The sequence below is a fragment of the Manacus candei genome, unplaced genomic scaffold (assembly GCF_025592945.1).
Source record: "Manacus candei isolate 608988 ecotype Guabito, Panama unplaced genomic scaffold, ASM2559294v1 h1tg000008l, whole genome shotgun sequence".
Classification (NCBI taxonomy): domain Eukaryota; kingdom Metazoa; phylum Chordata; class Aves; order Passeriformes; family Pipridae; genus Manacus; species Manacus candei.
Window position 1 is genome coordinate 17,088,588 of NW_026138056.1, and position 25,591 is coordinate 17,114,178.

The 25,591-nt window shown below is 36.1% G+C and overlaps 1 protein-coding gene across 2 annotated transcripts in view; it reads left to right on the top strand.

Moving 5' to 3' along the window:
* Positions 1–25,591, top strand: part of SNTG1 (syntrophin gamma 1) — a 338,500-nt gene that overhangs the window by 199,298 nt on the left and 113,611 nt on the right. The window contains exons 6-9 of one of the 2 annotated variants that reach the window (XM_051774281.1): positions 236–279; positions 387–428; positions 21,551–21,653; positions 23,061–23,143. In XM_051774281.1, coding sequence (XP_051630241.1) covers positions 236–279; positions 387–428; positions 21,551–21,653; positions 23,061–23,143 — 272 coding nt within the window. The remainder of the gene's footprint in view (positions 1–235; positions 280–386; positions 429–21,550; positions 21,654–23,060; positions 23,144–25,591) is intronic. The other variant, XM_051774288.1, reaches the window with a different exon arrangement.

Consider the following 25,591-nt stretch of genomic DNA (forward strand, 5'->3'; position numbering starts at 1 on the left):
GTCTTGTGCTTAGGCTGGATAGTCTCTTTTATTATAATACTGAAATGCCAGTATTTAGAGTTTAAAAAAGAAAATGCAAATAATTTAATTTTTGTTTGGTTCTATTTGTTTTGTTTGGTTTTTGTTTTAACTTTTAAAAGATTATGTAAAAACATTAAATTAAATTAGAATTCATGTACACAAAATGTAGGATGTTTTGTACAAAATGAGTGAAAAATATGCTTTCTGTTTTCAGCTGAACTTTCAGGTTTACTCTTTATAGGAGATGCAATTCTACAGGTGAGTAAAATTGCAAATTATTTTGTTTGTATTTTTCTAGAAATGTGATATGAATTCTATACTTATGAAATGTAGAGTAAGTCTTCTCTTTATCTTTTTAATAACAGATTAATGGAATTAATGTGAGAAAATGCAGGCATGAAGAAGTGGTGAGCGTTTCTGTTTTTTAGTCTACTTTTTGTCATTCATAGTTACTGAGATGATAGTGTACCCTGATAGCAGTGTGGTGGTATCACTTGAGTTAATGTGACTCGTAAACAAATATGACTGTACCTTCTAACATGACAAACAACAAAGTTTGTAGTGCAATCTCTTCTTCCTAATTTTGTGTACTTGCTCTTCACAGATAGGCTTTTCTAAATTAAAGGTCATTGCTTTATTATGAAGATTTGAGTTGTATATATTCCAGCATTTCTTCTTCTGGCTTATAGCTGTTAAATTTCAGCAGTGCTACACCTTTCTGGCTGTGTGAGGTCATTTTAATTTCAAAAGCTGTAATTTGTACTGTGTTGGAGATTTGTTGTTTGGTTGGTTTTAATCCTATTTTAAAAATTAAACAAAACTATTCATCTGCCTTTAGTTCTCTGGCTTTTAGTAACGAGGGATGCTGTCCTCATTCAGTTAAGCTGTTATTAAGGGTTTAAAATAACAGTGTATTAAGAAGATTTCTTCTAGAGAAGCCATGTGTATTTGGGAGGTCTGTAGTAGGCTGGTTCCATTGGTATGTCACCTTTGCTAAATGTATCATGTACTTCTGTTATACTTGACTTTTTCACTCTTCTTAAGTACTTTCAGAATGAGGAAACCCTGTATTTCAGAAAATAAAGCCAGAAAGTAGAAGATTACCAAAGAAATTACCTTGAAATCCTGTGTAGCTCCACAGAATTTGTATCTTAATTTTTAAGATAATGTGGTAATGTTATATTTGAAAGGTTATGTTTCTAAAGCTTACTTTTGCCAATTCAAGGACGCTCTGTGTTTCATACAGCATTCTGCTACGTGCCACTTCATTGAACAGACGTCGTTTGCATTTAGAAAGCAAGAGTTAATAAAGATGAAGTTCTCATAAACAAGTTAGTGCAGGCTGAAAGATTAGATCACTGCACTATTCTTCAGAATGCTTTTGCACACTTATTTCCTTTGGGAAATCTATACTACAAATTGTGCTTCCTTCTTCGGAGCCTTCATCACACCCCCTTCTGTATGTACTGACTAATAGTCGTATTTATATTCATATTAAGTTTTTCCTGTGCAGTAGTGATCAGATTTTAAATATTTTATAAGTTTACTGGAACTTGTTTGTTTAATATGCATTAATATGGCAAATCTCTCAATGGGATTTAAATAGGCTGTTGAAATTACAAGACATGAGGAAAATATACTACTGGAAGTGTAGCCTTGAACACTCAAATGCATATTGAAAACTGGTAAGAACACCATGATTTTATTTTTTGTTTGCTGAGACAATCTCTTAACCATTAAAATTCTCAATGATCCTTGTGGGCCCCTTCCAACTCATCATATTCTGTGATTAGTTAATGCTTGTGGACATTCTGTTGTCTTTATTGTCTTTGATTACTTTTGATACAAATGATAGATAGACAGACTGATAGACTACTCTCATAAGACTAGATAGTTAGGTTTAGTCAGTTCTTAGTGTACTTTACTGGAAGCCTTTACACAGTTCCTTTTGGATTTATTTTTTTTTTAGCTTTAGATGGATCACTTAATCCTGAGCCTAGTTTTCTACTTGTAGAATGTGAAAATATTTTTCATACCATGAAAGCACATGATTAGTTTCTATCAAAGACTGACTGGCAGCTTGTTCTTTGTCTTGGGTTGTAAAGACTCCCATCTGAATGCAGCATCGCATTGCTTAAGTCTTAGTGCTCTCCTATGGTAAGGTAAAGACATGCTCTCTGTGGTGAAGTATCAGCATGGGAGGAGGTTGCAGGGAAAAAATAAACTTGAAATTCTCCTAAAAAATATCTCTCAGCATCACACTGGCAGTTTTAGTCCAAAAAATGTAGTATGAACTTGAATGTGGAGGTTAGGAAAGTCCATTATATCTGTTAAAATACATGACTTTGTGCTCTTTCTGCTCTGGATTTATTAATTATTCTTTTTCCAGTAAACTCTCCTTTACATTTTACAACAAGACTCTTTAAAGGCTGAAATTAGGTTTATTCAAAAACACATCTTAGAGTTTAGGCTTCTATCTAAGTAATAAGGTCCAACAATGCATAGCATGTTAATCCATACACCTAGTCTTTTAAGGGCTTATAATGGATATAATTATTCTTAAGGCTGGAAACTAATTTATTTGTAGTCTGGAAACTAATGTATCTCTAGATTTTCCCTCCATATACTGTCCAGACATAAAGATAGGTAGGCAAGCACCAACATAATGCTGTTATGTGGACATTTTTGGTCGTTCCAGATCTAGCCACTACACCACTAACAATAGACAAGATTTTGGGAAAGAAAGAGAGGCCGTGCTGTGAACTACTTCCCTTGTGCTAATACTGAGTGGTTCAGAGTAGGAGAGTATGAGTCAACTCATTTACATACTACCAAAAACCTTGTGTTGGATCTACTGCTCTTACTGTTTCCAGGGTGGGAACCCCTGGTGGTCTAGTGGTTAGGATGCAGTGCTCTCACCGCCGCAGCCCGGGTTCGATTCCCGGTCAGGGAACTCCTCCGGGCAGATGGAGCTCATCAACCCTGTAAGGCCATCCATCTAAGAGAAGGTCACTCTAAACAAACCTACGTCCTGAGGACCTCGCTGCCACTGTCTGAGCTCGCTCAGCCCCGGCAGATGAACCTCAGGATTAAAGGGTGGGCTCAGTTCAGCGCACACTGTGTCTCACCTAAAAAATCCACTGCGCAGGCTGGAAGGGTAAAGACCTTTCCCAAATCTTCATTAGCGAAGACTGGCCATGAAGTAAGGTGAATGAACTGTTTCCAGGGTTATAGTGCACCAAATCATCTAAAGTCCATGGAGAAGGAATAATTTCAGTCAAATGAAGGCTGATATGTTTGCGATTATGTCTCTGTTCTTAATGAATCTACTACATCTCAGGTAGTACCAACATCTATCATTACATATCTCTTTCGATCTTAGCATCTGTTTTTTCCTCTTAGGAAATGAAAGGAATTAAATGGCTATGGAAATGAAGTAATTTCTTATTTCATGTATTTGGGAAAATTCAGGGATGTTTCTAATGAAAAATGATAGCCTGCATTTGTCAGTTACTGTGACAGTCAGGCATTCCTTTAATTGTAACAGGAAAAGCTCATGTAGTGGTAGGTAGGTATATTCAGGCTTTGGTGTATTTTATGTTGAGCTACCTACAATATGTAGCACCATGTTTCAATTCAGCCATTGGTTGCATTTTGAACAAGACTCCTTTTTTTCCAGCAGAATGACCTTACATGAGATGTCATGTGCACTGCATTGTATCTTTTGCTTCCCCTTTTTCTCTACATTCACAGTGGGTATATAACTGTGCTGGTCCTCCATGAGTCATATATACTATATGAATCTGACAGTATAGGGACTGTAGTTGCTTAACAGAAATTGTCTGCAACTAATGAAACTCCTGCTCTGACTTTTCTGTTTTAAAACTGTAGTTTCATTCAAACCGATTTTTAAAACACATTATGAATAGTTTTGGCAATGTTTTTCTGAGTGTTTTTAAGCAGAACAAGGATATTGTATTTTTTAAGACAGGACTGGAAACCAAATGATCTGAAATCTCACTCCATATTCACATCACAGAATTGTCTTTTGGTAAATTATGTTTTTGTTATCTTTGTTTCCTTAACTGTGAAGCAGAGGCCTAGACTGTTATCAGGTTTCTGCATTAGTATTTTGCAGTTTGATGACAGTGGTAACAGCAACCTGCGAACACAGATTACCACCTTCTCATGCTGCAGAGATCCTGTACTGTATAACTCACAGCACAGCCATTTAATCCTTTCCCCTCTAGACTGAATGGTGACTTTAAATATTGAAGCTGCATAGTCGGTGCTTCTGAGAGAAGACCATAATCAATCTGAAGTTTTTAACTTCTGAATTTAAAAGTGAAATGTAATCCAATATTTTTACTCTTTCCATACAGCTGCTGTTTTCTATTTGAGACTTGAGTGATTAAAAAAAATAAATAAATTATGTCACCTTAGTGACATTACACCCTGGTGCCCTGGTGTAATTAATGAAAATATCTGTTACTGAACATCTTTACTGTTCATGAAATTTGAGTTAATAATAATCTGTTTAATATTTCAACATCAATTTGAAATAAGTGCCAATCAAGTGGAAAAGAACCTGCAAATAGTCTACTGTTTTTTCCTGTGTAGTAGAAAATCCTTGAATTTGGATATATCCTAGAACAGTACTCTTAACGTGTATTAGGCTGCTTTTCTAATCTGGTTTTAGCTATAGTTTTTTAGTGTTTAAATAATATTTTTTTGTGCCAAACTCTGTAAAAACTTGAATTTATTCAACCACTACAATGTTAGACTTTTAAAATACATTAATGTATTGCTAGTCTTCCTAATTAATATTTTCATTCCTTTTTTCTCATGATACCTGTAGATATATTAGTCATCTTATTAAGATTTCATCTTTTAAAACTACTCATCTCTACTGCTGAGTTTTTATAGAAGGGAGTAGATTATACTGTCATGACTAATACCAAGTTTACATGATTAATATTGTTACTTCCTTATTACATAGCTACAGTCCTCAAAGCAAAAATCCATTAGGGCTTAGTGGGATAGAGTGAAAGATTGAATCGCCAGTTGTGGTGCAACATCCCTCAAATAACTACCCTTGGTTCCTCCTTTGTCATGCAGCTTTATTAATGCTGGAAGCCTGAGCTGCAAAGAAAAGAAACAGTTGAGCAGTGGATTGAAAGTGTGTACTATCAGATATGCTTTGTTTGTGACCTTGTTTACATTGGTATTTTGTTGTAAAGCTTTGGATTTCTCTGCTTCCTAATGAAGTAAATAGAAATGTTTTCATGTTTATTCGTACGTGTTTGTGCTTTACGCTCCAGAAGGCTTTTTGAAATATTTCATTCTGCACAGTATCTCCCAGTTGTGGAGCTATATCTCAATTTGTCTTTGGTAAAGGGACTCAACCCCTTTTCCTTGCTATGCATAGATGTAATGGTGTACAATAATTAAAAAGATAAGAAATTGAGTCTGGGTCTCTGGCAGAGCACCAGAGTCTCAATTATTTTTAATATGTTTCTGTGTGCTTTATATTTGAAAAAGCATAGTCCACTTTGGCTGGATGCTTGAGTTTTTATTTTTACTTGGACTAACTGCTCTATAATAATCTATTGAAAATAAACAAGAATGTCACAGAGAGCACCAAAGGCCTCCAAAGGGCAGAGGAAATAAACATACACAAAACACTCCAACTTCATGTAGGAAAAAATCAAAACTGGGTATGAAAATTATCTTCTCTGGTTACTATTAAAAATTTTTCATTTACCCGTAAGTACTAGAAAATACTGTCCAACTCCCAGCAGTTATATTTTCTTTAAACAGGTAACAACAATGTAGTTTAGATTGATAGGAAATGTTCACCTCTAAAAGGCAACTTGTGTATCTCTCATGGATTGATGTGGACCTAATAGAGCACACTGGATAAAATAGAGCAGGTGTACTCATTTAGCTAGCCAGAAGGAGTCATAAATAAGAGGTGTGCTCAGAGAAGTGCAAATGTGCACACACATAATCTTCTGACAATTTTCCAGCAGTTTCGATACCTGATTTGACTCTTCACAAATGTCATTACTCTGGCTATAATAAAATCAAATGAGTACCAGGAAAAAACTTTTAATCCAAGGATAATCTAACACCTGTACATATTTTTAGGTCTTCTTTTTTTCTCTACAATGGGTCTTTGTCTTTTGACAGTTTGTTCGGTGGAGATGGAAGAGGAAAGGAGAATGGACTCTATATAATTTTTCAATAGTATCCAGTGTTGGCCTGTTCCAGCCAGATACATGGAGGTTTCCAGATGGCCCATCCCATACTTCTCAACCACTAGTATGGTACAGTATGGTACTGGTGTTTTGATATCTGTTTGTCAGCACTGGGCCTATTTGTAGATGTATAATTTTTTCTTTTGCCCTGATAGTACCAGTGTCTTTATAGAAGTTCAGTTTGGTACTACTTGTTTCCTGTTAGCTGTTTTTCAAGGCTGTGGCCAGTAAGAAAGCTTGCAGTGGTAAAAGGCTCACAGGTCACAAGAAGAACATTGGTGCAGGTGTGGTTACAGAGGGAAGAAGTGCTTCATTAAAAATTACAGTAGTTGCCTGTTCCCTAGATTTTTGTGCAGAGACCTGCAGCAGTTATTGCTTCCCTGTGCTGTTACCACTCTTCTGATGAAAATGGGAACTAGTCACTGCTCAGGCTGAATTGGCATTACCAGGATAATGACATATATCTTTAGATGAGGTCTAGTGAATGTACATAGCTCTATTCCATTCACATGTCCTTATCAAGCCAGTAGTGATTCAGAGCATTTAAAAGGTTCTAATTATGCTATTAAAAGGAAAGTTCAAGGCAATGTTCTACATCAAAATCTCCCATATTTTAAGGTTGGCTTGCAGTAGAAATTGCTGAGGATGTTTCTAGATTTTCTATAATACTGAAACGCCTTCCCTTCTTGTACTATTTTGAGCATGATGTATTTGCATATTGAATGGATAGAAAGGCATGCTTCACAAAACCTTAACCATTTCTCAGTCATCTTAAGGGTATTTTGACATCTTTTGTTTAGTCATATTTACATGGAAAATCAAATACAAAACATATTCAAAATCCCCTGTGCACTTCAGGTCATAATGTATTATTTGTGAATCCCTAATTGCAGAGAGAAATATTGGTGAGAGCTAGTGTTTACCATAATGAATGCTAACAGATAAATATTTTGTTTAAATATCTATCACTCTGAAAGTTTACAAGGTTTTACAGACTGTATACAGCCTCTTTACATCAATCAGTGTGAGGTTTTAGAGTAAAATGAATCACCCGCACAATGGCAACAACAAGTCTGTGAAACAAAGTATTATTTTTTTCCAATTTAAACACTTTGAGTGTTGGAATTTGGCAATACCAAGACCTTTTAATTTTTGCTTTTCTTTATAGGAACCTTTACTGGAATAATCTCAACAGGAAAGTGTTAACTAAATGGGAGCATGCTTTGCTGAATCATCTCTTTGTATAATGTTCCTTAGATATTGAGTTATGTAGCATCAACAGTGTTTTTCTTATTTTTCTGAATTTTTATAGCAAATGAGAACCCTGAGAAAATTGTAAAACTATAACTTTTAAGATTTGAGGGCTCTGGACTTTCTAAAAGTGAGGCCATTAGTAGTTTGTCCTTTAATTTATGGTATTCTGACATAATCACTTAGCAGCAATGTAACAGAATTTTACAAAGCATTCTGTTTTTACTTTGATGTTGCAGCTTTTTGTTTCAGAAAACACATTCTTCTTATATAATAGTCTATTAATTATTATTGTTGTAAGATTTTGTAGTCTCAAATGGTAATTAACTTCTGGCAAGAATGCACTTCTGTGGTGTTATTGCTTAATTAGGAAAATAAGAAAAGATAAAAAAAGGGTTGCAATGGGATAAGCAGCCTAATCAGTTTTGATTAATATATCAGATCTATGCTTAATTTTGAAAGTCATGAAGAACTCATGCCATAAACTGATTAAACCTGTAATTCAGCAGACTTTTATGCGCTGAAATATAAATTAGCTTTTTTACTTCCTTGGAATTAGATGCTAATCTCTTTTGTTTCCAGAGTATCTATAAATGTCCTCTTGTTGATTAAAATCCAGTGTGAGCACCTCCAAACTCACTTTTGCCAAGACTTTTGAAATTTAGATGCAGATGAAAGTTATCCTAAAAATGTTGAGGCAGTATTATTTGTGAAATTTTCAAATTACATGATAGTTATGCTGGGTCCCTGTTCACCAAAATGTGTATGTATTTGACTTAAATTATGAATTTACATAGTTTACTAAATTGGGATCTTTATTTTTTAAAAATATTTTTGAAGAACAATGTAATTTTCTCTAGTTTTCACAACTTCAGCTAGATACAGTACAATTATTCTGCAGCCGAAAGGCTTCCATTTCATTAAATGGCATGAAAGTATGTTCTTATGCATTTTCTCGGCTGAGAATCTTTACCACTGAGCACAGTTCTTGAAATACTAAATTAAGTCTCTCAGGCATTAGATCCTGAGCTGCCAAGAAGCTTAGCAGAATTAATCTATTGATCTAAAACATCACTTCAAATACAAATTTGCCCAAGAATTATTTTTATGTCATATTGACGTTGATAACATTTATAACTGAACAAATAGGAATAGGCTTGTACAGTAATATTTATTCAAATTTAGAATTAAAATTTGATTTCAAACTCTTTAAGACCTTTTTTTATTCATTTTTCATGAGCATTTATAGGCTTGTGCTTGATTAGTGTGACCATTCATGGAAACTAACTGCTAAGGTCATATTTGCCAACAGCAAATTTTATATTGAATATGTAAATGTGAAATTTGCCACTAGCTGTGTGTATGACCCTAGCCTTGCAATGGGATTAGTGTGAACAAACCTTTGTTCTGGGAATGATCTTTTCTTTTTTTCCCCCAGGACTGAAGCTCTGTGAAGTCAAAAATAATATTCAAGCCACGTTTCCAAAAATCTTAGACATATCTTTGTTCATAAAAGATTTTAAAATTTAAGACTGTACTTCAAAATGCTGTGTCAATGGGATGACTTTCACCTTCATGTATTAGGAATGGGATCAATAACTGGCATATTATGTAGTTAAGTAATGTGTGTGCATTTTGCATATTACTAATGATCCTTTCACAAATTACATACATAAAAAAGTACTTGTTTAGTGTTTAGTCTTAGAAATTTCCCATAGAATTCAGCCATGAGAGGACTTTTTTTCTGGTAAATTGGAATTGTGGGAACAGTTCAACTGAAGGAGCAGGAGATTCTTATATATTTAATAATTAACAAGCAGCTTCATTGTTTTGTTAATAATCGTGGCTAGAAAAGTCAGACCATTCAAGTTCACTCCTATAATGATAAAAAAAAAAGTGCAGTATGATCAACTATGAAAAGAAAGAACTCCAAATCCTTATGAACAATTTGATGAATAATTTGATTTAATAATTTGATTAAAATTATTTCCTCCTATTGAGGAGCACACGTTACCTGCAACATTTGGAGACATTAATGTCAAGTTATTGTCCAGTTTCTGTTACAGTTGACTAGAAAAAACATTTCCACTTTCTACTTTGCTTTGATTTTTACCCTTACTTAAAACCCACCCCCCAAAAAAATATTATTGAAAAGCTTCTATCTGAGGCTTTTTTGCTTTAGCATAAAGTCTTCTAAAAAAAAAATGCATATCCCTTAAAAAAAAGGTTTCTAGTGACCTTTATTCCTAGTGATTTTTATTCCGATTGTACTTGGGTACTCTAGGAATCATGCAGATAAATATGTAACATTTTGCTTTATTTTGTAAATATAGCTGATTATTTTTCTTTATGTAACATGGATAATATCTTCAGCCTTTTTCTATACTGAGTATTTTATATGACTTTTGTATAGGGGATGGAGAGTCCTAAGTGATTAGGTTGTCTTCCAAGGTTTTCCTGCTTAATTGCTGATATATGGCTATTGGTTTTGAGAGACTTTTTACAGCATTTTTTTTCAGTTCAGCTCATGATTATCTACTGGAATCTGTTGCGTTCTCTTACACTGTTGGATGGGTCATACACTATGCACTATAATTTGTTTCTAGAATAGTGACTACCTTATCATGCACTGTATTCCATAACACCTGCAGGCTACAAACAGAATCTTAATACTCTGAGTAAGAGGTATTGATATTATTACCTGTTGTGTTGGTTTTCCCATTTAGTTTGTTAATAATTTCATGACTGAAGCTCTGACTTGTATACTGCACAGAGATTGGTTGTGGCAGCTCTTATCACCAGAAAGTGTCATTCCAGTATAGTCTGTCTTTTTTTGGAGATTACTGGATGATAATCAAAAACTTGCTCAAAGATGTGTTGGAGAAATCTGTGATGGAATATTTAGTTCGTACATTATATAAATGTAATTAAATTTAATTACATAATTGGAATTAATCTTAATTTCTTTAATCCAAGAGAATGTGTTTTATTAAATTTCTCTGCTTTCATTTAAAGGTGGTTTTGTCGATCATTTGCTCTTGGAAATTCTTATTAGGGAATAGAAATATGAAGGATTGGTTGGTAGCCTACAGAGAATTAGTAAATTATGGTTCTGGATTATTCTTACCAAATCCTATTATGGTGGACTAGAACCCACTAAAATTATACTACTTGCATAAAGATAGATTCCACAAGGGTATCGTGTAGATATGATGAGTAGGAGGAATTTCTACATATTATCTGTGTATTAAAATATGACCTGCTTAGAATAAAAACTATTTTAATTTTTATGGACCCTTGAAGGTAAATATTCAAAGCCTCTGGAGGTTGCTTACCAGATGTTCCAGGTGTTGTAGGTGTTGACAGCTTTTTCTGAATATTCTCCATAACATGTAGTTGAAAGGAAAACCCATACACACATACAATCTCAGCATAGACTACCATCACAGTTGCTTTCTGATTATTATGAAACGGAAAAACCTTGCGTCCTCAATAAGAAATCCTCTGTAGATTGAACAATTGTAGATCATTCATCTCCATTGCACACAGGATGCTCTGCAAACTTTTGGAAAAACTGTGGAGAAATCAGTAGATGCTATCCTAAAAGTGGTGTAAATGCTTCTTCCATTTTTATAGGAGTTTTTTTATTAAGGGGTTCACATATTTCTCCCAAAGCAGCTTTGGTCAATATTTGATTTGGACAAGGACAATGTCTTTTAAATTGATCCCAAACAAAATCTGGCTCCTTTGTAAATTTCTGAGCTATACTAATGAGAAATTTACTAAAATGTGTACAGTTGTGATTAAAATGTGTATATGGGTAGAAGATGAAACATGTATGTTAATCTAATGAGTTGAAACCAGAATTAGGTTTATGGATTTATAATATTTGACTGATGGTGGAGTTGAGTAGTTACCTAAGTACATGAGGGGATTTTATCAGTCTCATAGAGTTGTAATTTACATTTAAAAAACTATCTTAAAGTTTTGTGCTGTCCAAAAGAATTAAAGTTTCCTATTTAATTTAAAAAATTTGTAAATTACATACTGTTTGATTTCAACCACACTAGGAAAAGTTCTACTGGTATTTCTGTCATTTTAAGTATTGGTAAGGGATTTGCCTTGCTTCTCTTAGCCAGTTGTTTTGGAAGTCATTAAATACGTAATTTAAAAATATGTCTTCATGAATTAGCTTGGAAAGAGAGTAGATACCCAGTAGCTGAATACATAATAATATTCTAAAAGTGGAACAGCTGTGAGTGTTTAAAGTAGAGGACTTCTTAAAACTGTAGAACTACACAGATTGTTTAGTGTAGCTGAAAAATCCTGGAGAAGTAGAGACATATGTGGAGCAGATAATGTAAAAACAAAGATAGGCAGTTCTGAACTCTGAGTGGCTTGTACTTACTACAAATAGATACACTGAGAAAGCTCATAAGAATTGGAAAGGTTTGGGTTGGAGTTTTCTAGTTCTTTGATTTTTTGTGTGTGTGTGTGTTTCCATAGGTATTTTCTTGTCAGCTGCCTATCATGAAGCTGAATGGGTATTAAATGCATATTCATGTATCTATTTCTTCTATGGACCACAGTCCCTGACCATTGGACTATACAGTAGCCCATGGACTATATGTTGGGAATCATTAACAACACCCATTGTTTGGAATTAAAATGAACATTTGCATTAGAATCAACAGTCTGAAACTCAGCTGGGATGAGTCAAAAAGTATACCGGTTGATCATGGTAAATAATGTATTATTGGTGGAATCTATTTAAGGAATTAATATTTTTCATTTTTCAGACCATGGTATGAAATGTTTCAGTTCAAGGACCTATGGTGTCCCCTGTGACCTGTGAGTCAGGCACTCCAGGGTTTGTTGTTCTCAATTTTCATAGACATAAGGTTTTAAGAAGTTCTAATTCCTTGCTTTTCATGGTTTCTGTATTGGAGTAATGGCCTTCTTATTATTTAATATGAACTATGATGACCAGTAAGTGCCATCTTTAGTGGAACAGAATTAAGAATTAGGCTACATGACCTAAGAATGCAAATTAAGCACTTACAGCAATATTTTTATGGGTGATGTTTATTAATAATGCTAAGATTAATGAAAGAAGAACAGGAAAATGCCTCAGACTTTTCCTTTAATATGTTTTTCCTCAGGTGTTTTCATTGATACCTTTTGCTGAGGGACTCCTATATTACTTTTCAAAAGATAAATAGGCATAGACATTTTAATCATAGAGCATAGAAAGGTTAAAGATTTCCAGAAAGCTATTGTCAGATCTTTTAGACAAAAATGTAAGTACTCCATTCCACAAGTGTTAGACTTAAAAGTTTAAAAACAGATTCTTTTTTCTAACTTCGTTGTGAATAGATCACTGAAGAAATAGTGTTATCTTTTTGTCTTGAAAGTGCATTAAAGAAAACTGGCAGGAGTCTATGTCCTCTCTGTGATCTATATTTGGTCTTCTATTGCCTGATGGAATTTTTTTGTAGTTAATTTTACTTCCCATAAATTGTTAAATTAATATTTCTCCTACCTTCTCATTACACTATTCATGTTGCTTACATCTGATTATTTTAGTCATTCATATAAAGGAAACTCTGTATGTGTCTCTCAGTGTTAGCTGATATAAGTGACCTACTTTGTTTGTAGGCTTGGAACATGATGAAATCTATTTTTAAAGGGGGATCACTTAGTTTTCTACTAATGCTTTATACAGCAGTCTTGAGGTTGCATGTTCTGGTACCTCTGTGACTAAAGCTCATGAGCCGGTGAAAACAGGTAGGGCTAGGATCCATGAAGGAAACCTGAATATTATAGCTATGACTAGTATGATATTGTACATTTGAGAATCCACCTAATGGTCTAGCTTAAACATGTGCTGTCACTTGGAATCAGGAATAACTTTCTGGCCAGTCTGATGGGACTTGTCAAAAAGCATCAAGCTCTGAATCTCTGTGTATGTTTCAGAGATCTGAAATGATCTCTGGTATAGTGCCTTAGTAGCCAGAGCATTCACTAAGTGCTCCCTCAGTTCCACTGCTGTGTCATCTTGTGAATCTATAAACCTCTGTCTGCAATTTTCAGAATAATTGCTTAGTGATGGGCTCTGTAGGGTATCTTTGCTGTAAGTACGTATCTTCCTGCATCCCCCTGCACTTGTTTAAAGCTGTGCTAGTAGCAGGATACATGCAGAAGAGAGTTCAGAATAGAAGGACATGTCTTCCTGTGTCCTTGGCAGGCGCACCATTCTGCCCTGCAGTTCTTTTTACTTGTTTGAGATAGTCCCCAGTTCTGGCATGCAGCACTTTGGGTTTGTCGCTAAATATCTAACACAGGTTCTGAAAACAGACAGCAAAAATTTAAAACATACCACTGTAGTAGTGTCAAACTATAGTCTGAAGTATACTTTGAGGTGTGCAGCCTGAGTAGGAGTTTCTGTCATAAAATGGTGTTCTAGTTTTCTCTGTATATTGGGAAAATAATTTTTCTGAAGGAAAAAAGTGTTGATAGTTTTTGATATTATATTGGTTGAGTCCCTTCCATTGTTGGTAAATACTGTGTTAAATATAGATCATAGAAGCTAAAAACTCACCATGCAGTGATGTGTTCTTAATGCTAATGTTCTGTATTAACTATATGGCTTTTACTAAATAAAGGAGTTGATTTTTTAAATAAACATAAGACAATTGTGCGCATGAAGCTTTGTAGCTTTTGACCTTTATATGATTGTATCAAAATGCGTGTTGTGGTATCTGCTGATGGACTTGATAGTAGTGCATTATACAACTGTGGAGTGAGTAGAAAGGTGTCTGCTACCTTTTTCTTTTTTTTGCTTTCCTGATGTTTATAATTCAAAGTATTCACCAATGAACTGATTTTTATTTAATGACTGAAGAGTGAAATTTGCTCCAGTTCAGGAGAACACAGGTCTTGACATCTATATGTCTTCTGTTTTAAATCCTTACCACTTCATTGGTGGGTAAATTTCATCAGTAATTTAAGAGGGGTTTTATGGTCTCATTGAGGAAAGAATACTTACTGATGTCAGAGGGACTTCACGCTTCAGTGCTTTCTTGAGTATATTGAAAGAGACTTCAGCATATGCTCATATGTTTTCGTGAACTGGGAATTTAAAAGGTTTTATAAAATTAAAAGGCAATATCATTGTAGACATTATTAAGAATTCAGAATAGTGTTGTTATTATGTAGAGATTTTATTCAGCAATATCACATATCATCATAAAATTTGCTTCTTCAAACGGCCCCCTCGCTGTCATTACAGTAATTACACAGAAATATAGACACTGTTACTCCAGAATCACTGACTCTTTTATTTTTACTATTTCACACAGCTACTGATGTGTGCACAACTGGGTTTTTTGCCTGTCTCCATTCATGAATATCCTAACTTTATATAGGGCTATGTGTGGTAGAAGTAAATTAATTCTTGATCCCACTGGTAGTAAGGTCATATATTGCATAAGAAAATTTATTGACAATGTTTCTGTTTGTGTAGTTCTTTCCACATGAACTCATTCTGCATTAAATATATATGATTTTAAAAACAGCGGTAGGAATTTAGTATATTGCCATAATGTTAATGAGGAGATGATAAGACTTTAAACATGGTTTCTTCCTGTTACAGATGACTTCATTAGACACTGCACACCAACACATCAATAGTTAGTATTACTCACTAGATGAAATAAAAAATTAAAGCTCAATCAAGTAGTAATAGCAATACTAAATAAATTTTTATTATTTAATCCACTCAACATCTGTATCAACACATTGTGTTACTACTATTCATTTTTAACTAGTAAAATTAACTTGATAAAATTTTGTGAATTCCTATGCCTGAAATCTAGAACTTTGTGGAAGATTTCAAAAATATTAAAAATCTAGGGCTTTAGGGATAAAAAAGCACATGCATCTTGAATAGTCAGTATAGCCTCTGGAAATAAAACGCATCATAAGGAGTGATAAAGAGAATAAGCAAATCTTTTTAATGGTGCCTGGTCATGCTTTTTCTGCAATCTGGGATATGCAGTGCTTTAGAAATTGTCAGGTCAAATGCAAAGGCATACAGAATTCTTCTGAAAGGAGATTTTCCATGGCTTATGGTGAACATATAAAATATAGTTAGACTTTGAAAATGTTAGGTCTACTACTGAGTTAAATTTTTGTCCTACAAATATTCCATGGATTTATCACTGTAAGTTTATCTCACCTTCTCCAAACTCTTCTTATATGATAAAAATCATCTTAGAAGTTGCTGCATTTTTTTTATTTTTGAAATAATGTTTTTATATTTACTCAAAATTAGTATTCCTTAAAAAAAAAAGTTTGTTTTTCATTTTTTAAAAGTTGAGAACATTTACGTATTTTAATATACTAGGGAAAATCACAGAATCACAAAATATACTGAGTTGGAAAGGACCCACAAGTATCGAGTCCAACTCCTGGCCCTATGCAGGACACCCCAAGAATTACACCATGTACCTGAGAGCATTGTCCAAATGCTTCTTGAACTCTGTCAGCCTTGGTGCTGTGACCATTTCCCTGGGGAACCTGTTCCAGTGCCCAACCACCCTCTGGGTGGAAAACCCTTTCCTTATACCTAAACCTTTCCTGGCTCAGTTTCATGCCATTCCTAGAGTCCTGTCACTAGCCATGAGAACGAAGAGATCAGTGCCTGCCCCTCCTCTTCCCCTCACAAGGAAGTTTTAAACTGCAATGAGGACTCCCCTCAGTCTGATCTTCTCCAGGCTGAACAGACCAAGTGACGTCAGCCACTCCTCATATGGCTTACTCTTCAAGACTCTTCACTGTCCTTTTGGCCCCTCTTTTGGACACTCTCTGTCGTGGTTTGAATCTTGTTTTCCCCCAGAGGCTAAATTAAGTGGTAGACCCCAAGGGGTGGAAACCCCTGGAAGTTTTGAAGTTCTGCCCAATGGGCGCTCCTGCAGAAATGTAAACATATCACAAGCTCACCGGAAGAGATGAGTTGTAGTAGTTGGGTTGTTGTTGGAGAGGTGGCCATGTTGTAGAGCCACGAGGAAGGGGCTCTGAGCCCCTTGGGCCCTCTGGGCCCTCCCAGCCCCTGGCTGGGGGGCCTGCAGGGACCTGGAACAGCATAAAGCTGGGCTAGGTGCCTGTAGTTATGCCGGGAGATGTTTTCTCCATGGGCGCAGAGAAGCAGCCGGCTCTGACCAGAGAAACGGTGGCAGAGAGCCAGAGGAGATAACACCTGAACTGAAGGAGCAACAGAAACAACATACAGCACCACAGAGAAGACTCCTGGAAAGAGAGCTGAGGAGAAAGAGAGCCAGCAGCCTGAGAGACAGAGTTCTGGGGGTAAGACTGTACCAGATCCCCTAAAACTCCCTTGAGACCCCTCTTGGAGAAGAGGGAGATGGACTCCTATTTTGGAGAGCAGTTTTGGACATGCAGCACCAGAGAGAGAGAGGAGCTGAGAAGCTCAGAGCGTCCTGGAGCTGGACCGGGACGGCCAGAGGAATGCGGGGGGAGTTGACCTTGGCTCCCCCCCCTTGCACTGCTGCCACGGTGGCAGCCTGAGAGACAGGGCACAGAGGCCCTGCAAGGAGCTGAGTCTCCTGGAGATACCAGACCGTCACGAAGACCCCCCTGTGTCTTCGTGATATGACGTGGTGATACGACCTTGTCTGGGGTTACGAAGCCCACGGAAGACCCCTCGGTTGGAGGCGATGGGGCCGAGAGAGGCTTGAATACCTCCCTCGTGAGTGCTGGCAGAAATCCAGCTATCAGCTGCTGCATGTGGAGAAGACAGACAGACTGCTGCCTCAGAAGATGCTGCTGTTCAGGACTGGAAGGGATCTGTCCTTCTTTCCCTCCTGGACTTTTATTTGGAGGGGAGAAGAGATCTGATCCACTGTAAATACATATGTCATGGTAGAGATAGTTGTGATCATGTGTATAATGTGATATGGTATTTATTTGTATAGTCATTGTAATATATTCCCTTTCCCCCACTTTGAGTCTGGTGTGTTTTGTCTGGAAAAACCCATCTCACATTAGGTTGAGATGTGGGAGGGGGAATAGAGCTAGGGAATTGGATTTTGGGGCCATCTCAAACCATGACACTCTCTAACAGCTTAATATCTTATATTGTGGTGCCCAAAACTGCACACAATATTCCAGGTGAGGCTGCACCATTGCAGAGCTCAGTGGGACAATCATCTCCCTTGACCAGCTGGCGATGCTTTGCCTGATGCCCCTCAGGACATGGTTTTCTATTTTTGCTGTTTTAAATACACCTTACCCCTGTGTGGGGAAAAACAAAAAGCAACCCCCAACTTTTTTCTCATTTGTGGACTAACGTATCAGTAATTTAAGGAATTTAATATAACGGTATCAAAATATGGAAGTACCCTTGCAAAATGAGAAGAATTCTGAAAGTTTTCTAAATTACTGCAAATTCCTAAGAGAGCTTCATTATTAGCAGAAACTGGTAAGTAGTCCCTAGCTTTTTAGTCTTGAGTCAGTTTTATCATTCTAACAATACGTGTTGGTACTGGGGAAAAAAATCTGAAATTAGTTCCTCTGATCAACCTAGCTCTAAGGTTTCCTTATAAATCAGAAATTCTGCTATGACTCTGAAAGAATATATAAAGGATTTAGATAGTATATATCTCTCTTATGATTGAAAGTAACCTTGAAATATTTCTAGAATTATCACTTCCAGAAATAACTAACACTTTTGTTGTCAATGATAGTGCTTGATTGACAAGGTATTGGCAATCTATATAAAATAAATGTGAGGGAGGTTTCTTCCAAGTAAGAGAGCAGGATGGCTGTTCACATATCTATCCATTTCTTTATCTAAAAATTACATCATGATTGACAACTAGTTTCTTCAATGAGTTCATGAAATGACTTCAGTGGTAAAAGCTCATTACCACTTAGTTCATGGAATATACTGCCAGTTCTTCAGGGTCACATGGATACCTGTGCAGATAAAATCATTCTTTGTTAATGTACATGAAACAAGGAACACATTTCCTTTTGCACTCTCCTTGTAATTTTCAAAATTGTCCTGATAATTGTCCCCTGTAAATTTTTGAGCTAAACTGATGTTTGGTAATGAGAAACAGAGAAAAAATAATTAGTATGCCAGTGTGTCTGACTGTTGGTAGAATTCCACTTATATTTATAAAGCTCTAGAAATCCTAACTGTATTGTCTCTTCCAGACAAACTGACTCTCTGTGTTTCAAGTGAGTTTTTTTCATAAATATAACTTCTCATAACAACTAGTCACAATACTTTGGATGGTTACCTTTTTTTTTTTCATAATTTATCAGTTTTCCACTCATGAACATAAACTGTTCTGGTGTACCACTAAAAAAATTCCTCTGTAAGACCAGGTTTCCCATTTTACCTGATTCTCTTTCTGCACAGAAGAATGGCAGTGTGACATGCTGTACATGATGAATGAGGACACAAATAAATGAATCCTGTAAGGCATATTTGATTTTAAATAGTTCTACAATTGTTCATTTCTTATGTAAAGTAGGGACAAAGAATATAAAATAACAATAAAGCTTTCAACTGAAAGCTAGAAAAAGAAAGTAAAGTAATTAAAATTTCCATTTTCTTCAACTAACCTTATACTTTGATAATGACTAGAAAGTAAGTGAAATGGGATCAATAATTCATCTGCTCTTTGTTGTAATCATTACCTAGCAGTTTTCTCTTTTAATCTTTTATCCCTCTTTAGTCTTTACTCTTCATGTCAAAATCTTTCTAGATTATGTGCTTCATACATTCCCAGATACACTTCACAGTATTGCTGATTTCAAGTGAAATGTGTTCCTGCTTACAGTTTTCATCCTATGAGATAAAGAGGTTTGAGAGAGAGAGGTTAGAGAAAAAGGTCACAGTAAACTACTTATGGCATCTTACAGGCTTTACAGAGCAATACGTTATCAAGTGAAATCATGGAGACTCATGGCTCGTTTTACTCCTGGAAGAAGAAAGATTCAGGGCAGTTACTGTCTCAGCCTCTTTCACAGATGATATCCACTTATTCTTAGATATCTTAAAAGGTGACTTTACCAACTAAAGTTGGTAATGCTGTAAGTTCTCTACTTATTTTTTCTCTGTTCCCGAGTAAAAGGAAATATTTTCCTGCACTTTGTTTATCCACATCTGTCATTTCAATAAATACCTGTAAGTTCCTGCTTTTGCCTTGACTTTCTGAACTGTGTGACTGATACATAAGAGAGGAGAAGGATGTTCTTCGGAGGCTAAGGATACAGCACGGTTTCTCCAACGGAATTCAGGACTTCATAGTCTTGATCTGCTGTTCTTCATATTGCAAATCATCTTTCTATGAAATAAGTGCTACTTGCGAATGTTAAGATATAAAATGTATCAAAATTGGGAAGTGCTCATCAAAGAGGCTCATGTTTCAGACTAAATGATTCTATGATTCTGTGTTACAGATTTTGTTTTGGGCATGAAGTATAAGTTAATTATATTTGTTGTGATATATGTGTGTTTATTTGCACACATACATATAAACACATACTACACTGCAAAATGTGCCTTGATGACCACTGTGTTATTTTAAACAATAAAGATACTAAAATTTCAGATACTGAATCAAATATTCTGTCATTGTATTGTTACTTCTCTGTGGCAACCAGCATGGAGTAGGAAGTATTGTATTTCAATGCAAAATCAACATTTTTTTTTTAAGAATTGTTTTAAGTTAACAAAATAATGCAGTGATTCTAGGTGAAAACATTCCTATGTATAGTTATATGCATGCAGGTAACTAAATCTGTAGGGTAGGTTGTTGATAGACATAATTAAAGAATAGCAATCCTTCATAAATTATTTACAAGGCTTTCGTAGAAGCAGCAGCTTGACAGAAGGGTTACCTGTGTATTATCCAGCTACACAGCAGAAAGGGAGTAGATATGTGCTAGTTTAAAATGTTTGTCTAATATCTGGCTGTGTAGCAGCCCTCTGAACACGACTGCAATGACCTAGCTCTCTGCACAGAGAGGCATGGTGCAACCTTCTGTCGTTGTAAGCCCAAATTAAATCAACCCTTGAAGAGTTTTGAAGTTACAGAGCCAGAACAAGAAATAGTTGTTCTCTGAAACAGAACTGTGCGACTTGATGATTCTTGGCTCTCATATTATAAGCTGATTCAAATGTTCCTCCTCCACTGCTACATACAGGATTTTGCTTAGTTGCTTTTGTGCCTCCTTTGTGCCACTCTGGGGATGTGCCTGGAGTTCCCTTGCACTGCTGTATGTTTGGGGTGTCTATCAGCTGTACCACACAGAAGCTAAAGGCATGAACAAGAGCCAAAGGGGTAACTGTGGGAAAGTACAGGAAAGCTAAAAGTATTCACAGCTGGATAGGTGATTTGCACATTCCTATGTCCAACATGCAAGCTGCCCTTTGGCAAAACCCAAACTTGTGCTTATCTGAGATTCAAGGCTTAAAATAGATACTTTTCCTCTGTGTCTGTGAGGAAGATTAGGTCTCATCCATGCTGGACCTCTTCAACTAAATTTAACTCTGGCTGTTAGAAAGACTTACTCATAATAGTAAGTAAGACTTACAGTAACAGCTGTGGAAACTACTGCTGTTCTTTTGGTTGAGGATTTATAAGGCAACTTTACAGGGAGAAAATATTTTTTTTCTAATGCATACATACTAGGCTGGATGACCTGAAGGAAGGAGGTACACAGCTAAATAGTGCCAGAGAGCAAGCTGTATAATGGCACAGGTCAAAGTGCTAATATAGGAGGCCAATGCCTCTTTTGCCCTTTTAACTACCTGTGTGGCTAGAAAAACAACAGAAAAACATTTAGAAAGCTTTATGTCTTGCTTTCTTTACTAAGAAGTTAAATTCTGGTATGTGAAAGCTGCGTGGCAGTGCTTACATTTGCTGATGCATTTTGGTCATACATTTATTTCAAGGTATCTGTCTGTATTTCTCTTCCAGGTTCAGGTCCTTCGCAATGCGGGGGAAGAAGTGACCCTAACTGTGTCCTTTCTGAAAAGAGCACCTGCCTTTCTCAAACTGCCACTGAATGAAGACTGTGCATGTAAGCCTTTATTACTTGGCCAAAAAGAACTCAGTTCAATGCTCGTGAACGCTTGCAGCTTCTGAAACTATTGTGCATTGAGGCTGATTGACACCATCTTTTACAATCAGCATTACTACCTGAATATAAGATGCTTCTATTGCTAGGACTTTTGTTAACACTCACTTCAAGCAAAAAATTGCTATCTTTGATTGAAAAACAGATAACCAGGCATTTGCATGGTGTGAATCAACAAAGTTGAAGGTAAAACAGTAGAGTTATTTTAGTTCGCAGTAGCTCACATCCTGATGGGGAGTATTTAAAATCAGGTTTTCAGAAAGCGTCAGATAGTATTTTAATCTCAAAGACTTTTTTCTTGCAAATGTGAACATGCGATGTGTGTGTATATTTAGAGGGCTTAACTTTGCTGTTTAAAATTCAGAGGCTTTGGTGGAGGTGTCTGTCTACCTGAGAATAAATTGCTCTGGGATGATAAGTATTTTGTTTAAGTCCAACCGAGTTTTAGTCAACTAGCCCCATGAGAGAGATATGGAGACAGCTGTCTTCCTGTAATTATATTAAATTGTAAGTGTAGATGCATAATTATAGACAGTCACAGCATACTAAGCATATTTATATGTCAACCTGCGTCTTTTGTCACCATTGCTTTCCTTCTGCTTCTTTCTCCCAAGAGGGTAAAAGGAACTGCTTAATTTTTAAGCAACAAAACACTAAATTTTTGATTTCAATACTTTTAGCCTTTGATTTTAAGTTAGTAGAAATTAAATAAACTAAATTATGAAATAGCATTTTATACAAAGGAAATATTGTCTTTTTTTTTTCCTATGTATTAAATTCTAGTGAGACAAGAAACATATCAAAACTGTATTCTTAACTAAAAATGTATTCCATTGTATGAAAGGGTACCACAGAGCATCCTGAGTGATGCACAGGAATGTGCAATTGCATGGATCCTATCACATTACTTTTGAGGTGTAGACCTGCAATCTCCTGAACTGTTACAAGAACATTTAGAACTGCAAACTCCACTGAGAGTAACAAAGTTACTCAAGTTTCTTCAAGTAAAAGCAAAGAGAGAGAAAATATGCACTTCCCTTTTATTGTCAAATTTGCAAAAACCTTTGCTTTTTTTTTTCCTTACTAAACAGACTATTCACTTTTTTTAAGCAAAGCACACCAGGAGGCTTTCTTGTGCCTCCATTCAGCTTTCAAAGGAATTTAACTTAAGCCAGAAGGCAGATACTGACTGATGGAGAAAGTAAATGAATGTTCTATATGATAAAAGTCATTTGGTGGGGGGGAGGAGGGGGAGGATGGGATGGGGAGAATGCATACATGCATACAGAAATTTGAATTACAGCATCATAGATTAATGAAGATTTTTTTGTGAATTCATATTTCTGTTAGGTGCCCCCAGTGACCAAAGCAGTGGCACATCCTCTCCGCTATGTGACAGTGGTTTGCATCTCAACTACCACCCCAACAACACGGTAAGTGCTTATATCTCCTTGATGGAATTACATGGTAGAATAATTATACTATGACAGCTAAGTAGAAGTACTAATAAAGGACAGCAACATGGGAGGAGCTCTAATTAGCATTGGAGATAGACAGTTCCATAGAGGGAAAAAAGAGCTACCAGATATTATGGCTGGGAATTAAACTAAGACAAATTATTACAGGCTGAGATTGTGCCTTGATAGATGTGATTACTATTTTTACTGGGGCAGTAGGGATTTTGCAAAAGTTTTTTCTTCTAGATGATTTTCTCCACAAATGAATTAAAATTCTTAAAATGACAATATATCTATTTATAAAAAAGGAAGAAAACTTTTTCAGAATATTTTTCCATTACTTATACTGCACACATTATTTAAAGCTTTTGGCAAAAGATGATTTAGGTACATGTTTTTACCTATTTTTAAGGTGAGAGTGTTTTACTTCTAGTAATATACACTTAAAATCTTACTGAAGAGTGATAGGGTTATGGAGCAAAGTGTGTCTAGGATAAAATGCTACAGATGCTCAATCAGATTTTTACTAAAAGATGCCTATGAAGTGCAACAAGGGACTTTTAACAATTTTCTTAGCCAAGAAATTAAAAATTTCCATTATTGTATGTAGTTCTTAAAGGGATTTTGCTGAGTATTTGTCTGTGTAGTAGATAAAAATATAAAAAGCACAGTATAAATAGACCAGTATACATCATAATGTTTAAAAAAACTGTAAACCTTGTTGAGTAGACTTTGTCATTTTTTATTTCTGGCTTGTTTTACTGTACTTTCATATTTTACTATTAAGGGTTTTAAATAGCAGCCCAGACATTTAAACATTAATACCACAGGTTTAAACCTGACTGTAATCTGGGAAGCCCCTAGGAATTATACAAGTTTTAGGAGCTGGAATTTATAAAAATAAGATAACACCAATAAAATTGATGTCAAATAACAGTAAAAATATATGTAACTAAAGCAGCAACAACAAAAGCAGATTTGTCTCAACAATCTATATAGGTATGTATATATATAAAAAGACTATGACAGCAGATCCTAAACTGATTTATTCACTTCAATTCTAACTTTGCTTTTCTCATAAAAAACATAATTTCATTCTTGAATTCTGTTTCTACAGGTGTCAAAACTGATCTAGATTAGCTGCAGTTTCTATTTGAACTGATAATAATTTATTGAAACCAAATCTTTCTCTTTCAGTTTAAATAATTTAATCAAATATCGTGAATCTATAATCTGTAATTCACCCTAAATTAAATTTTTGTACTGAAGACCAGGATGTGGTTCTTATCTCAGATGTCTTCTTGTCATGGGAACAGAATGTTTTGTAAAACCAAAGGAGAACTAAATTCTGTACAACTCCTATGCCATAGTTCTTCCTTTTCCTGAAGATATTCTATAAAAGGCATTATAACCGTTGAATATACATAGAATGTGATGGGTGAGCAACTGACTCATGAGTTATAGTGAATGGGGTAACATCAGGCTGGTGACCTGTCATTAATGAGGTTCTGCAGGGCTCCCCCTTAGGCCCAGTGCACTTCAACATCATCATAAATGACTTGGATGCAGTATTGGAAGGGATACTAAACAAGTTTACAGTCGATACAAAACTGGGAGGAGCTGTTGACTCCCTTGAAGGCAGAGAGGCCCTGCAGAGAGACTTGGACAAATTAGAAGACTGGGCAATCACCAATCATATGAAGTTTAAAAAGGGCAAGACCTGGATTCTGCACCTAGGGGGAGGAAACCCTGAATATAGATAGACTGGGAAACGAGAGGCTGGAGAGCAGTGCCATGGAAATGGATCTGGGTGTCCTGGTCGATGGCAAGTTAAATATGAGTCAGCAATGCCCTGGCAGCCAGGAGGGCCAACCATGTCCTGGGGGGCATCAGGCAAAGTGTTGCCAGCTGGTCGAGGGAGGTGACTGTCCCACTCAACTCTGCACTGGTGAAGCCTCATCTTGAATATGGATGCAATTTTGAGGCATCTCAGTATAACAAAGATCTAAAGCTATTAGAGAGCATCCAAAGGAGAGCTGCGAAGATGGTGAAGAGCCTTGAGGGGAAGACGTATGAGGAGCAGCTGATGTCACTTGATCTGTTCTGCCTGGAGAAGAGGAGACTGAGGGGAGACCTCATTGCAATCTACAACTTCCTCATGAGGGGTAGAAAAGGGCAGGCACTGATCTTTTAATTTTCTGGTGACCAGTGACAGGACCCAAGGGAATGGCCTGAAGTTGTGTCAGATTTAGGTTAGATATTAGAAAAAGGTTCTTCACCCAGACATTGTTTGGTCACTGGAACAGGATCCCCAGGGAAGTGGTCACAGCACCAAGTCTGACAGAGTTCGAGAAACATTTGGACAATGTTCTTAAGCACGTGGTGGGTTTATGGAGGCTGTCCTGTGCAGGGCCAGGAGCTGGA